The sequence below is a fragment of the Sus scrofa genome, chromosome Y, assembly GCF_000003025.6.
Source record: "Sus scrofa isolate TJ Tabasco breed Duroc chromosome Y, Sscrofa11.1, whole genome shotgun sequence".
Classification (NCBI taxonomy): domain Eukaryota; kingdom Metazoa; phylum Chordata; class Mammalia; order Artiodactyla; family Suidae; genus Sus; species Sus scrofa.
The window spans coordinates 22,635,788-22,650,326 of NC_010462.3; the positions used below are offsets into that span (position 1 = coordinate 22,635,788).

Genomic DNA, 14,539 nt, shown 5'->3' on the forward strand with positions numbered 1-14,539 from the left:
TCTCTGCTAAAAGAAAGGTTTCTGAACCTTCTTAACCTTACCTTGTTCATACTCTTGATAACAGGTTACATGAATCGATTGGCCTTTAATTTGTATTTGCTTTTGAAATCCTTTGTTACGTTGGTTGAGTGACTAGGTAATGTTTTACAATAAAGTGAGATTCTGTTTGGCCAGGTGTTTAAAATTTGCATTCTCTCTCTCTCTCTGCGTGTGTGTGTGTGTATTTGCAAATTTCCTAAGTGTAAATTACAGTGTTACAGGGGCGAAATTGTCAGATGAAAGGTATGAACCCAATCTATAAAGATACAGCTCACAACTTACTCCCTCATTCTCAGACATTTGCCAACCTGATGACCTTGTAGCATGGGAAAAGTGTGCCCCTAAATCACAGGAGGGAAGATAGGTAAGCAACAGCTGTGAATTCAAGAGCCATGACTGTGGGAAATCCAAGAGGCAGCTTGGTTCTTCCTGGCTCCCCAGAAAACCCATTAATGAAAAGAAATGCTTTGAAAATATGTTTCCCCTTTGGGGTATTCCTTCTATAGTTCTAGGTTGACAATATTTGGTGAAAATGAGGGTCATTTTAGAGAAAATCTTGTGACTCATACTCTAGTTCTGTGTTTTGAGGTTAGGGTTCACTTTCTAAAACTCACTTCCCAAATAGTTCTTGGAGGCTGTGTTACAATATTTCAATGTTTAAGGGGGGTACTAAGAACATAGTCTCAGCATGGGAAGCTGAGTGCTGCAATCTGTCTCTGGGAGAATATCTGATGCCCCATGATAACCAGGGGGTTATACATTCTGGGAAAGTATCATTTAAAGGGTTGTCTCCAGCCTAGATGGAATGTTTCTTGTCAGGAATACTTAAGTACCATATGCACAAGCAAAGTGAATAAAATAACTCTTAAAATCTCTATTTCCCTCTTAGGAAGGACATCCACATTGCACTGGTCTACAGAGAGAACTACTGACATCAAACTCACCCTAAAACAAAGCCCTAATAACAAAAACACCAATGCCCAGAAAAAAAGAAGACACCATCAGAAGGAGAGCACTATCCCAAGATTCCCCCCCACACTGACCACATGGTCATTTGTTGACCTTCTCATCTACCTTGGTGGGTTTCTCCCCTCCAAGGCTCTTATCAGTGATGTTCCTAGGTGGGATCCCCTCACCTGGCCAACTAATACCTGCTCTCACAAGGGCACAATTATGTTTCCTTCAACTGTTACTCAAGCTCAATCAGCAGGTAAGACTTTAGCCAAGTGACATAACTCTCCTGGGCTACATTAATCGAAATTTAAAGGCTCCCTTGTGTTGGGAATGTTAAAACTGTCAAGGGATAACCAGCCTAAGAACACTGGGGAGTACAGCTGAGTGGACAAGCCAGAATGAAATTTCCTTTAAAGAAAAGGAACGGACTAATCCAGCTGAACAGCGATAAAACAGGGCTGTTTTGTGTGAAGCTTTTCAATTTTCATTTATGACTTTATGAATACTGCTTTCCACATAATTTTTGAGACCACAAATATTTTCATATATTTTTCCACTCCTTATCAGAATAGGTTATTTTGTTTTTACTGCCACCAATATATTGTTATATTTTCTACTGCACAGCATGGTGAGCCAGGTACACAGACATGTTTACATTATTTTCTCATATTATCTTGCTCCATCACAAGTGAGGAGACATAGTTCCCAGGGCTACACAGCATCTCACTGCTTATCCATTCCGAAGGCAAGAGACTGCGTCAATGAACTCCAAGCTCCCACTCAATACCACTCTGTCCCAGTCCCCCTCCCCCTTGAAACCAAAAGTCTATTCTCAAATTCCATGTTTTTCTCTTCTGTGGAAAGCTTCACTTGTGCTCTAAAATAGACACCAGATATAAGGGTTATCATGTGGTGTTTGTCTTTCTCTTTCTGACTTCCTTCTCTCAGCATGAGAGTCTCTAGGTTTATGTTTTATTCACTGTCTCCACAAAATTGCTGTCTCTTGCATTTCCAGAAGTGTAACTGAGTCACTGAAAATGATATATAGTTCCATATGAGATCAGTGGTCTCTAGATATGGGAACATGCAACAAGAGGGAATATTTTCCTGGACCATAATAGACGAGGAAGATGGGTGGTCCAGAGACTTTTGGCTACTCCTAGTATGGCTTTGTCCAGGACTAGCACATTTAATGGCCTATCTGTGACATCATTGCCAGACCTAGCAATGTTCATTGCTGGTACTGTGAGATGAAATGGTCATGAAATGCCTCCCCAAACTATGGTCAAATGTACGGCCATGGGGGAGTATGGCCAACTGTGACCTCAAGTTAGCACTTGCCTAGAGGCTCTCTGTGCAGGAAAACTTGAGGCACAGCAGCTGTTGACCTGCAGCACCTGCTGAGCAGAGCTCAGCGAGGAGACCCGGGGTGAGGCACAGGCCTTCAGACTGATTTCAGGTGAGGATCTCTATGGGCCCAATTCTTGCATCTTCTCTCATCTAGAAATACAGAGATCATTGACCATGGCATCTGCTGGGCCAAAAGGGAGAAAAGGCAGAATGGAGTAGCTGTGGGTCTGGGAAGACTAGGAAATCTTATGGAAGTAATTTTAGGCAAGCCTTTGTATTGCCAAGAACTTAGGGTTTATGTGCCCTGTCAGACGTGATGACACCAGCTGTTCTCAAAGCAGCATCAGCTGGCAGCAGCAACCTTATATTTTCATGGTCTTCTCTTATAGCAACAGAAAGGAGACAACATGTATTATGACCAATAGCTCCTGTGATTTACATGTTAATACCACATCACGTGTTAAAACCTACTCAGATGAAACTACACTCCTCCTTCCACAATACTGGTATCAACCCATGTTTAGTCTTATTTTTCTATTCTTCCCATCCTCTATGGTAGCATGTACCATGTCCATCCACAAGTACTCCCCACCCCAGGCCAGCAGGAAGCAGATAGAGAAGAGTAGACATTCATCCCTATCCCATATAATGGAAGGCTTGAATGAGAGGATCCCAGGAGGATGGAGACAGACCGCCATACACCTCAACTATTGCTGCTCATCTGAGAGACTTGCTGTGAACACCCCTCCCAGAATGTGGATGTGCAAGTTGGGCAGCAAGAAACGAGGACCTGTGGGAAGCAACTGCCTGCACAGACTAACTGCCTACAAGGATTAACTGTGCTCTGTCATGGGTCTTGAGCCCCTACACCTCCCTTGACCTTCCCTTTCTTCTCCATTTTCCCTGCCACAAGGTCCCACCGTGGACTCCAACCACAGACTCCCACCACAGATGCTTTATAAGCCTAACACCTCCTTGCAGTCAAGGCTGATGCCATCGTGAGCTCCACCCAGCCCCCTCAGAGACCCTAATAAATCCCTCTTGTGCACTATTTGGCCTTGTGCATTCCTCCCTCAGCAAACCTAATGGAAAATGTTTGGAATATTGTTTAACACACAGACTACTTACGTAGAATACACAGAAAACTCGATATAATAAAATCAGTGATACCAGATCACTGTCAGTTTTTAACAATGGGAAAACATTATGGTAGAAGGTTTAGAGTATTCAGTTCAATGGCATACATAATCTTCAGAATGTGGTACACCCATCAATTCCCCAGTTCTCATTGTCATCAATCGACAAGGAAATCTCATACCCTTTGGATGGTACTTCCCCAAATTTCCTCTCCTAACACATGCAACCATCAACCTTATTTTGCCTCTATGGCTGTAGATATTTTGCTTGTTGCCCAGGGCCATTCTATGCCTTGGTTAGTGATAAAGGTCGTGGTTTTTGTTTTGTTTTGTTTTGTTTTGCTTTGTTTTTGCTTGTGTATTTATTTCTTTTTTTTTCTTTTCTTTTTGTCTTTTCATTTTTTGGACTGTACCTGGGGCATGCAGAAGTTCCCAGGCCAGGGATTGAACCCATAACACAGCAGAGATCAGAACACTTTTGTAACAAGCTAGACACCATAGAACACTGGATTACTTTTGTTTCACTTTGCCGTTTTTTATTTTTTTCCTCCATTTACAAGGCCTTATATAACAGGCACAAGTGCATATGTGCACAAGAGAGAAATTGCGTTTACTTCAGGGATGAAATGGATTTATTTATTTATGTGATTTTTTTATTAAAAAGATTCCATTGGAATGGGATCTCATTTGCTGACCTCATTTTCTTTTTTCTCTTTGGGTTACTGTTTAAGTACAGAGCTCGTATTTTATATTAACTGGGCTAATTTCATAGAGAAGTAAACCCTGACTGAAGGTGATGCTCAGATTGCTAGGAGACTTGTGTCTTGTGATGTCACAGCTACTCAGGCTGGCAACCATTGTGATGGATTGGATAGTTTATCTGTGAGGCTTACCAAAGCAGCATTTAAAACTGCAGAGTCCAAAAGCCATGCAGGTGAGAAAAGTAGCTGAAGAGAAATTTATCTGAGATGGCACATGCTCCTTCAGAAATTCAAGGTGTGTCTCCTAAAGATGCACCAACTGGTTCAGAATCCTCCATTACATCTCCATGGTGTGATAACTCAATCACTGGGGACTTGGACTTGAAGTCTCAGATTGAAGAAAAAGCTTTCCAGGCTTTGTCTGAGGGCTCCCTGATGAAAGAGCCATGCCACACATTGTGTGCCTCTGAACCAGATGAAGATAGTGATTTTCTTCCTCTGCCCTTTCCCAGAAAACTTTGGGAAATTGTTGAAAGTGATCGATTTAAGTCCATTTGGTGGGATGAAAATGGAACCTCGATCGTGATTAATGAAGAATGCTTCAAGAAAGAAGTTCTGGGGAGAAAGGCTCCCTTCAGAATATTTGAAACTGAGAGTATGAAAAGCTTAGTTCGACAGCTTAACCTTTATGGATTTACTAAATTGCAAAGGAATTTTCAAAGACCTGCCTCACTAGCCAACATTCTGGCAGAAGATAATGAAGTCTCTGCTTGGAACAAGGTATTATGAAATGTCCAGTTACTATTTACAGAGGGACATCTGCAAATATGTTCATACATATAGGGTCATAGTAGACCTTGAAAGTGGGATGAAGTACTGCTACGCTTTTAAGTTGAAGGCCACTTGGTCATAAAATATTTGGGGTGATAGAGAAATTTCCTAGCCACCTGGAGCCTTCTCGATGAACCTCACCCAATACAAGCCCCTGAACCTCATACTGTTACTGTAAATGCACCAGGCATTTTTATTTAAGGACCATAATTGCCTGTTCCCACTACATAAATTTTTGAAAATGTTGGTAATAGATGAGTATTATTTCCTGACATTAACTCTGTGTGATGAAACAAGTCAGATTTTTATGGATTCTTTGTCCTCGTATCTTTGTTTAAAAGGTCACTAAATACCTTTCTCTTTTGGTTTTAGCTGCAGTTCTACCATAATCCAAATTTTAAACGAGGCTGTCCCCATCTGTTGGTGAGGATGAAAAGAAGAGTCAGGATGAAAAATGCTTCTCCAGTATCGGCTTCTCTACTTCAAGGTTGCAGCAAGAAGCGCTCTAGAACAGGGGGTGATGTGGATAACCATAATTCTGATGTGGCTGCAGAAACTCGTGGAGAAGATGCAATTTCAACCTCTACAAATCTAAATGTGCCTTTAATAAGATGGCCTTCTATGAGCCAGAGAATTTCTAATACAACTACCCCAACTAGAAGCGGTCTTTCTTCTCCATCATCACCATCAGTCAGGCCACCAGGACAAATTGCCATGGCTCAACATGCTATTTTTAATCAGTTGACCACGTTTCACATGCACTCACAAAGCAGCTACTCTCCAGCAAGTGGCCACATCGTGAATTTCATTACAACTACCACTTCCATTTCTCAGTACCGTCGTATTTCTAACTTCCCAAGTGGTTATTTTGGACCGAGGGTGGAGCCTTCTCCTTTGCCAACCAGATACCAGAATATATCACCAACTGAGTGCCCTGTGTCTAACCCGCAACCAGCAGCCCATCCATGGTTCCCAATGCCAATGGCCACTGACACATCTGCTGCCTTGCTTTCAAGGCCAAATCCTCAGTCCTCTTCCGTATCTGAACATCACCCTAATTTCCACTGACCTATCAAAGGACTATAGGTTATGCAGGAGAGTGAAGATGAATATTTATGCTGGCAAATGTCACCAAATTCCTGCAATTCTGTTATTTCAGCAATAAACTTGTATGTTCATCCTCATAGCTTCATCTTCTTTTTTTTCTTATTCACCTGGATCTCTTTTTTTAATTTTTCAAGTTCTTTTTTTCTTTTTCTTTTTTTTTTTTATTTTCGCACTCTACAGCAAGTGGGTCAGGTTATCCTTACATGATATATTACAATTACATTTTTTTATTTTGGACACAGTTAAGAGTAAAAGGATGCTGCATTTATTTTTCTAAAATGATTTTTCCATCATAGCTGGTTTACTGTGTTCGATCACTTTCATACTGTGCCGCAAAGTGGCCCCGTCACAGACCCACCCACCCAAGACCCACACCCACACACATACATATCCTTTGTTTCACATTATGCTGCATCAAAAGTGACTAGAGATAGTTCCCATTGATATACAGCATGAACTCATTGCATACCCACTCAACATGTAATAGTTTGCATTTTCAACCCCCGAATCCCAGTCCATCACAATCCTGCACCCTCCCCCTTGGCAACCAAAACCCTGTTGTCCAAATCCATGGGTGTCTTTCCTGTGGAATGTTTCAGTTGTGCCATATATCACATTCCACACATAAGTGATGTCATATTGTGCTTGCCTTCCTCCTTCTGGCTTACTTCACCTAGTAGGAAAGTCTCTAGTTCCAGCCGTGTTGCTGCAAATGGCATTATTCTGTTCTTTTCTTACGGCTGAGTGGTGTTGCATTGTGTATATATACAACATCCCTTAATCCATTCTTTCCAACGGTCATTTAGGTTATTTCCATGTCTTGGCTCTTGGGAATAGTGCTGCAATGGGCGCACATGCACATGTAACTATTTTATGGAAAGTTTTTTTTTTCTTTCCCCAGGTATGCCCAGAGTGGGATTGCTGGGTGTCATGTAGTTCTATATTTAGTTTTCTGAAGTATTTCCATAGTGGTTTCCATAGTGGTTGTAACAATTTACATTCCTCCAACAGCGTAAGAGAGTTTTCTTTTCTCCATACCCTCTCTAGCTTTTTCTCATGTATGGACTTGTTAATGATGGCCATTCTGCCCGGTGTGAAGTGAAACCTCATAGTAGTGTAGATTTGCATTTCTCTAATAAACAGTGATGTTGAGAATTTCTTTATGTGCTTGTTGGCCCTCTGTATATTCTCTTTGGAGAAATGTCTATGCAGGTCTCTTTCCCATGTTTCCACTGAGTAATTGGCTGTTTTGTTGCTGAGGTGTATAGGTTGTTGTAGATTTTAGAGATTGCGACCTTATTAGTTGCATCATCTGAAATAATTGTCTCCCATTGCAGGTTGTCCTTTTGTCATTTTAATTGTTTTCAATGGCAGATTATTTTGCCGTTTTTTAATATTTGAAATGTTTGATAATTAGAGAGGAGTATTTGACATGTCCCCTAGCTGTAACTGTTTCAAAAAGGAAAATGGAACTAAGGAAATAGAGAATAGCTGTCAAGAGTTTTCTGAAATACTCCAGGTTGTATTGAATGGGGGTCTCAATTATGATGGTGTGGAGAAAGGGGCAAATAAGTCAATTTGGAAAGGGAAAATACATAGTATTTACTTAGTGGTTTCTCAGCGACATTATAGCCTATCTGTTACTTCAAAGGGAACCTGGATATTAGTTGACAAGATTGTCTTCATTGCAAAGAAAAAATAAATCAATAAATTCCATTGAGTTCCCATGATGGCAAAGAGGTTAACACACCTAACTAGTGTCCATGAGGAAGCAGCTTCACCCTCTGCCCTCGCTCTGTGGTTTAAAGCCCCAGAGTTGCCGTGAGCTGTGATGTGAGTTAAAGATGTGGCTCAGTCTCAGCATTGCTATGGTGGATGTAGGCCAGCAGACAGAGCTCTGCTTTGACGCTGACTGGGATCACCCATGTGCCACAGAGGTGGCCCTAAAAAGACAAAAAAAAAAAAAGGTAAACAATTACTTAAAAAGTACATTTCACACTCCAAACAATAACATATTTTATCTTATCCAGGAAACATGACCATAATTTTCACCATAACTGCCACAACAATGTCCACATGACATCATCAGATTGCATCACGGTCACCACAGGGTGGTAGTTCATCAGTGAACCATTTACAGAAAAAGAAAAGAAGAAGAAGAAAAATGGGGGTGTCATTTTCTCTCTAAAATCCTCAAACTGTTCTAGGTTATTTTTGCCTTTATCTCCACCCCTTTATATGTCCCGATTCACACGTAGAGGTTGCTTTCTTGTTTTACACAGAGACAGCCTTAAATACAAATGCTGGCCTTTAACACCAAACCTCAGCCAGGTGAACAGGTCCCTTAAAGATATAGAATCTCTTTGACTTAGCAGCTTCTTATGTTTCTCTTTTACTGTCTTTCTGGAGTACATTCAGAAGAATTATTTTCAATCATACAAAGAGGCACCTCAGAACCATCCTTGGAGTAGAAAGGACCCCACTTTGTCTTATAAAGCAATGTGCCACTGTTGCAGAGGGGAAAAGGAGGAGGGGCAGATGCCAAAGGAATCTCCCTGCTCACACGTGCACAGGCTTTCAGAGGGCAGGGTGCCCCTGGCGCAGGCTACAGGTGGCAAGAAGCCACTTGCTCGTGCTACAGCAGCCTGGGCACTTCTTGTGCTGGCTATAGGTGTCCAGATCCTTCTGGTGGGGGCTATGGGCATCAGGTGGGTAAGTGAGATGTGGTGTCTCTTGAGTGATCTATAGGCAGCAGGGACAAACCAAAGCAGTCATCTCAGAAACCACAGGGACTCAAGGCCTGCCACCAGTAGAGGTGTGAGATCAGGTCCAATCTCTGACCACAGTCACCTCAGAGGTCAGAAATCAGAGCGGGCACTACAACTGAGCCCCACCCAGTATTGGTATCAACACCCTGGGCATATAACCGCCCTGCAACTGTCAGTGCCAAATGCTCTGACAGTTGCAGGGAAGAAGCACCCAGAAGGTTGAACACTGTCCTTTGCCAAGACCCTGTAACTAGGAGCAGTGGTGCACCACCTCCTGTGTGGGCTAAGAGGGACACGCTGCTTCTTATAAGGGTCCTCAGTTGGGGGGCAAACCACCATGGTTATCTCCCACTCCAGAGGTGTGAATTGCCTGCTACCACTAGGGGTCTAGGAACAGGCACCCTTGTGGCCCTAAGCACCTCAGAGGGCACCTCAGAAGAGGTCATTGTGACCAAACATTACCTGTTTCTGCTCCAAGTTCTCTGAGAACGCACAAACCATGCCACTGTCACTGCCACTGCCACTACCAAATGCTCTGGGCACCTCATGATTCTGCAAAAAGCTCATTATCACTCCCAAGGCTTTGAAACAAGGAGTAGCCTGTGCCACCTCCCTGCATGTACTTGCTGCTGCTAAGACCCCAGCAAGAAGGCACTGACTACCAGCCCTACCCACTGCCTCCCTCTCCCTGGAAATACACTCTGCACCCTCGGGATAATGGCCTGCTCACTCCCAAGATTGAGCCAGCAAGAATGCAATCCTCCATGCCCCAAATAAATGGTAACACCCCACAAAATACAAAGGGTTGCTCTTGCCTAGAAGTAACCCTCCAAGACTAGAGTTTGGCTTCCCCAAACTCACAGAAAAAGAAAATCATAGACACGGTGAAGAAGCCCAGGAACAATTCCCACGTAAGGTACAGGAGATTTCATGTGAAGCAGAAACAATGCAACAGACCTCTGTAGGCCAAAAGACACTGAGTTCAAAAGGGGTAGAGTGAATATATACTGAAGGAATGAAGGCTGAATATCAGGGATTTACGAGCACATTACAAACAGTCATGTCGATTACTTTTGAGAGGAATGAGGAAATTTAGGGGAAAATAGGGAAAAATTAGAAAAGTCTTTTGCAGATAGCCAAACTGGGCTAAAGGCACTGAAGGGCAGAGTGAAGAGTGCAGAGGAATGAATTAGTGACATGGAAGATAGCATAATGGAAATCACCCAATCAGGACAGCAGGCAGAAAACTACATGAAAACACAAGAAAGCAACATAAGAGATCTATGGGGTAGCATAACAGGGGTCCATCTATGCATTACAGCAATTCAAGAAGCAGAAGAAAAAGAAAAGTGGATTGGAAATATATTGGAAGAAATTATATCTCAAAATTTTCCCAAACTAAAGGAAACAGGTATCAAAATACAGTAATCACAGAAGGCACAAAACAGGCTGAACACAAATATGCCCACACCTAGACCTACTATAATGGAAATGGCCAAAGATAAAGAGAGGATTCTAAAGGCAGCAAGAGAAATACAATGCCTTAAATATAAGAGAACCCCCAAATCATCTAATTCCTCTACAGAAACACTACAGGCCTGAAGAAATTGGAAAGCTATATACAAAGTTCCAAAAGGAAAAACTCTGTAGCCTAGAATACTCTTCCCAGCAAGACTATCATTTATTTATTTATTCATTTATTTATTTATACATTTATTTATGTTTTATTCATTTATTGAGTATCATTTGAACTGGAAATGGAAACAGAATTTCTCTGACAAAAAAAGCTAAAAGAGTACATCCATACTAAACCCATTCTAAAAAAATACTGAAATGGCTAGAAGAAGAAGAAGAAGAAGGAGAAAGAGGAGGAAGAGGAGGAGAAAAAGAAGGAGAAAAAGAAATAAGACAGAAGATATACAGATTGGAAAGCAGCCACTTAAATAAGCCAGCATACATCACCAACACATACAAACAAACAAAAATCTACTCAAAAAGTGATGAGAAACACAAGGAACAACAAAAGGACAAACTCGAAGATCTTCAAGAAGAAATTCAAAAGCATAGAATGTAGGTAAGGAAGTATGAAAATATAGACACCTATTTTTAAATATCGTGTTGCAGCCTATATGACTACCAGGCTAAAGCAAGCAGATATAGGAAGTGGTTAACTTAGTTGAAAAACAGGAAAACCACAAATCTAAGCAAATATTACATTCATGAAAACTAAAAAGAAATATATCCAAGCATATAATAAATGGAAATCATCAAAAAAAAAAAAAAGAAAAAGAAAAAAAAAGAACCAAGGTAATACACCAAATCAACTGAAAAGCAAGGTTTAACATGGGAATAAATACATGTTTCTCAATAATTACCTTAAGGGTCAAGGGACTGAGTACTCTGATCAATAGACACAGAGCAGCAGATTGGATCAAAAAGCAAAAATATACAACCTGCTGTCTGCAAGAGACTCCCTTTAGAGCAAAGAACACATATAGACTGAAAGTGAGAGAATGGGACATGATATTTCAATGGTCAAGACAGGAAAGCAGGAGTTGTGATACACATAGTAGAAAAAATAGACTTTGAAACAAACAAAGGCCATAGAGAAAGATAAAGAAGGACACAATTTTAGAGAGCCCAGATGGTGAGAGAGTAGGGGGATTTGTTCACCTCTCCCACAGATGCAACAAAAAATACACATCTACATGTAAAATGACTCACACAGAACAGCAACTGAACGCTGGCCGAAGAACTGAAACCTCCAAAAATGGGAAGAATCTCTTGACACAACTGCATAAAGCAACAGAAAAGAGGAGAGAGAGAGAAAAGGGGCATCAGGACTGGACTAGCACTCCTGAGAGGGAGCTGTGAAGGAGAAAGGGAACCCACACCCTGGAAACTCACCGAATCTGCGGAAAGATCAGCTGAGTCCAAGGGATCTCCAAGATGCCACGAAAAGTGCATCAGCAGGTCAGAGGACTGAGAGGCAGTGTGAGAGCCACACAGATCATCAGAACTGCTGGCACAGGTCCCAAAGACTGAGACGCTGTGGTGGGGACTGGGTGCCAAGCCCTAAGCTTTGGAGGTGAGTCCCTGGGAGCAGGCTGGGATTGGTGGTGTGGAGACAGCATAAGAGATGAGGAAGTGGTGCCCCAGGGGTGAAGGGTTGCAAAGTGCTAACGGCTGGGGACTGGAAAGCCACAAGAGAGGGAACCCAGGAGAAGGTCTGGGCCTGCAGGAGAGACATTGCACCATTGTTGGGGAGGGGAGAGCAGGATGTGTGGGCCACCAGAGAATACTCCTTGCTCCACAGCATTTTCACTTGCACAACAGCTAGTAGAGCACAGAGGGCATTCCCAGCACATCCCCCTCTTCCACCACGGGCATGCCCGGGGAGAAGCCACATTCCTTCTGCAGTGGACTGGGCCCACTACCCATGGGAAGGCAACCACCTCCTTGGTGTTCCACCCACAGGAAGTGCCCCACTGCCCTGGTGCACCCCAGCATTCTCCTCCCCAAATCAGGAAGTTCACCACCACAGCAGCAGGAACAGGCCAGCCCTGCCCACCCTTGGGAAGGGCTCTGCTGACACAGCGTGAGAGAGACAGCACCGCCACCCTCGGCAAGCCACCTACTGCTGTTGACCACTAGGGCAAAACCCTCCCGGCCATCGGGAGTGAGCGTCCTCCAAGGCATGCACCGGCCAGCCCTCCCCACCCTTGGGAAGCCCTCCACTGCTGGAGAGAACCACAGGCAGCTGCCCCTGGCTGCAGGAAGGGCACCAACAATGGGACGTACACCACACTAGGAGAGACATTGCACCATTGTTGGGAGTAGTGCACGTCCACCATGACAGGCACTGGCCAGCCCTGCATGCCCTCAGGAAGCCCTCCAATCTTGTGGCACAACCCATCAAGCCCTACCTGGCTTCAAGAAGTGCACTGCCAAGGCAGAACACTCTGGAAAGCCTACGGAAGCTCCCCACCAGAGCAGCACAACCTAGCCACACTGACTGCCCACAGGAAGCACCTAGCCATGGCGGTGAGACCTAGCCAGCCATGCATGCCCTCAGGAAGAGCCCAACCACCACCATGTGCCCTGGACTGTGCCAAACTACACTTTGGCTTCCCCAAATTCACACTAAAAGGAAAACACAAGCAAGAAGAGGAAGCTCAGCAAACATTCCCAGTTTATGCAACAGGAGAATTCACCTAAAACCTTCAACACTCAAACAGTCTGACAGACTTTGAGTTCAAACGACACAGAGTGACCATACGAAAGAGATTCAGAGAAGATAAGCACTGTAACTCAGACTCCCTCAGAAAAGAAATAGAAAACATAAGGAGGAGCCAAGAAAATCTAGAAAATTCATTTGCAGACCTACAATGTGAGCTAAGGGCAGTAAGGGCTGGAAGGAATAATGCTGGGGAACGTATTAGTGATGTGAAAGATAGAACAATGCAAATCACCCAAACAGGACAGCAGACAGAAAACCAAATGAAAAAACCCTGAAAGCAATATAAGAGGCTTATGGGATAACATAAAGTGGGCCAATCTGTGCATAGTAGGAATTCCAGAAGGAGAAGTAAAAGAAAAGATTATTGAAAACGTATTGGAAGAACTTATGTCTGGAATTATGCCCAGCCATGCGAAGTGCCCCACTGCCCTGACATGCCCTGGGAAACTCCTCACCACATTGGGAAATGCACCACGACCACAGTGGAAACTGGCCAGCCCTGCCTACCCTTGGGAAGTGCCCTGCCACCATGGGGCAACTCGGCCAGCCCTGTCCACCCTTGGGAAGTGCTCCACTGCTACAGGTTGCCCCAGAAAGCCCCAGCTAGCCATGGGAAATGCACCTCCACCTCCATGGGCACCTGCCAGCCCCACCCACACTGGGGAAGCTCTCTCCACTGCAGAGCGAGCTGGCCAGCACTGCCCACACTCAGGAAGCCCCCCACTGCCATGGAGCACCAGGGCAAGCCCTGCACATGTGCAGGGAGGGCAACTCCAATATGGCAAGCCCTGGCCAGGCCCACCAGCCTTTGGGAAGAACCCACCTTCCATGGGGCAACCAGGCCAGGACTGCCCCCCTTTGGGAAGTGCTCTGCTGAATGGCATGCCCCAGCAATCCCCAGGCACATGTGGGAAGTTCACCTCCACCATGGTGCACACCTGACAGGCCCATCCACCCTCAGGAAGGTCCCTCTTCCATGAAGTGAACTGCCTAGTTCTGCCCACATTCAGGAAGCAACTTTGTGCCACAGAGCAAGGAGGCCAGCCCCACCCACCCTTGGCAACTGATGAGCTGAGCACATTGAAAAGCACCGCATGCCCACAGGAGGCACTCTGCTGCCACTGAGCACCAGGGAAAGCCCTGCCCAACTGCAGGGCTGTGCCTCAACCACATCCCATACCACTCAGCCCCACCTGACCTCAGGAAGGGCCCCACCACTGCAGAGCACCCCAGCAAGCACATCCTGGCTGCAAGAAGTGAATGACCACAATGGAGCACAAAGGCCAACCATGCCTGGCCATGGGAAGAACCTAGGCTCAGCAGTGTGACCCAGCAAACCATGCATGCCCTGCTGAAGTGCTACACTACCACGGTGCAGCCTGGATTGTGCCAAAGTACACTCTGGCTTCCCCA

General features: G+C 44.2%; 1 protein-coding gene across 1 annotated transcript; it reads left to right on the forward strand.

Moving 5' to 3' along the window:
• On the forward strand, nucleotides 4,448-6,079 carry LOC110257960 (heat shock transcription factor, Y-linked-like). Its single transcript, XM_021080974.1, has 2 exons — nucleotides 4,448-4,960; nucleotides 5,384-6,079. The coding sequence occupies exons 1-2, from the start codon at nucleotides 4,448-4,450 to the stop codon at nucleotides 6,077-6,079; spliced, it is 1,209 nt and encodes a 402-aa protein (XP_020936633.1).

What these genes read in the sequence shown, in the direction of transcription:
- LOC110257960 (XM_021080974.1), top strand. Translation starts at nt 4,448, where the DNA reads ATGGCACATGCTCCTTCAGAAATTCAAGGTGTGTCTCCTAAAGATGCA. An exon ending in AAGTCTCTGCTTGGAACAAG is followed by an intron (nt 4,961 to 5,383) that starts GTATTATGAAAT and finishes TTTTGGTTTTAG; the next exon opens with CTGCAGTTCTACCATAATCC.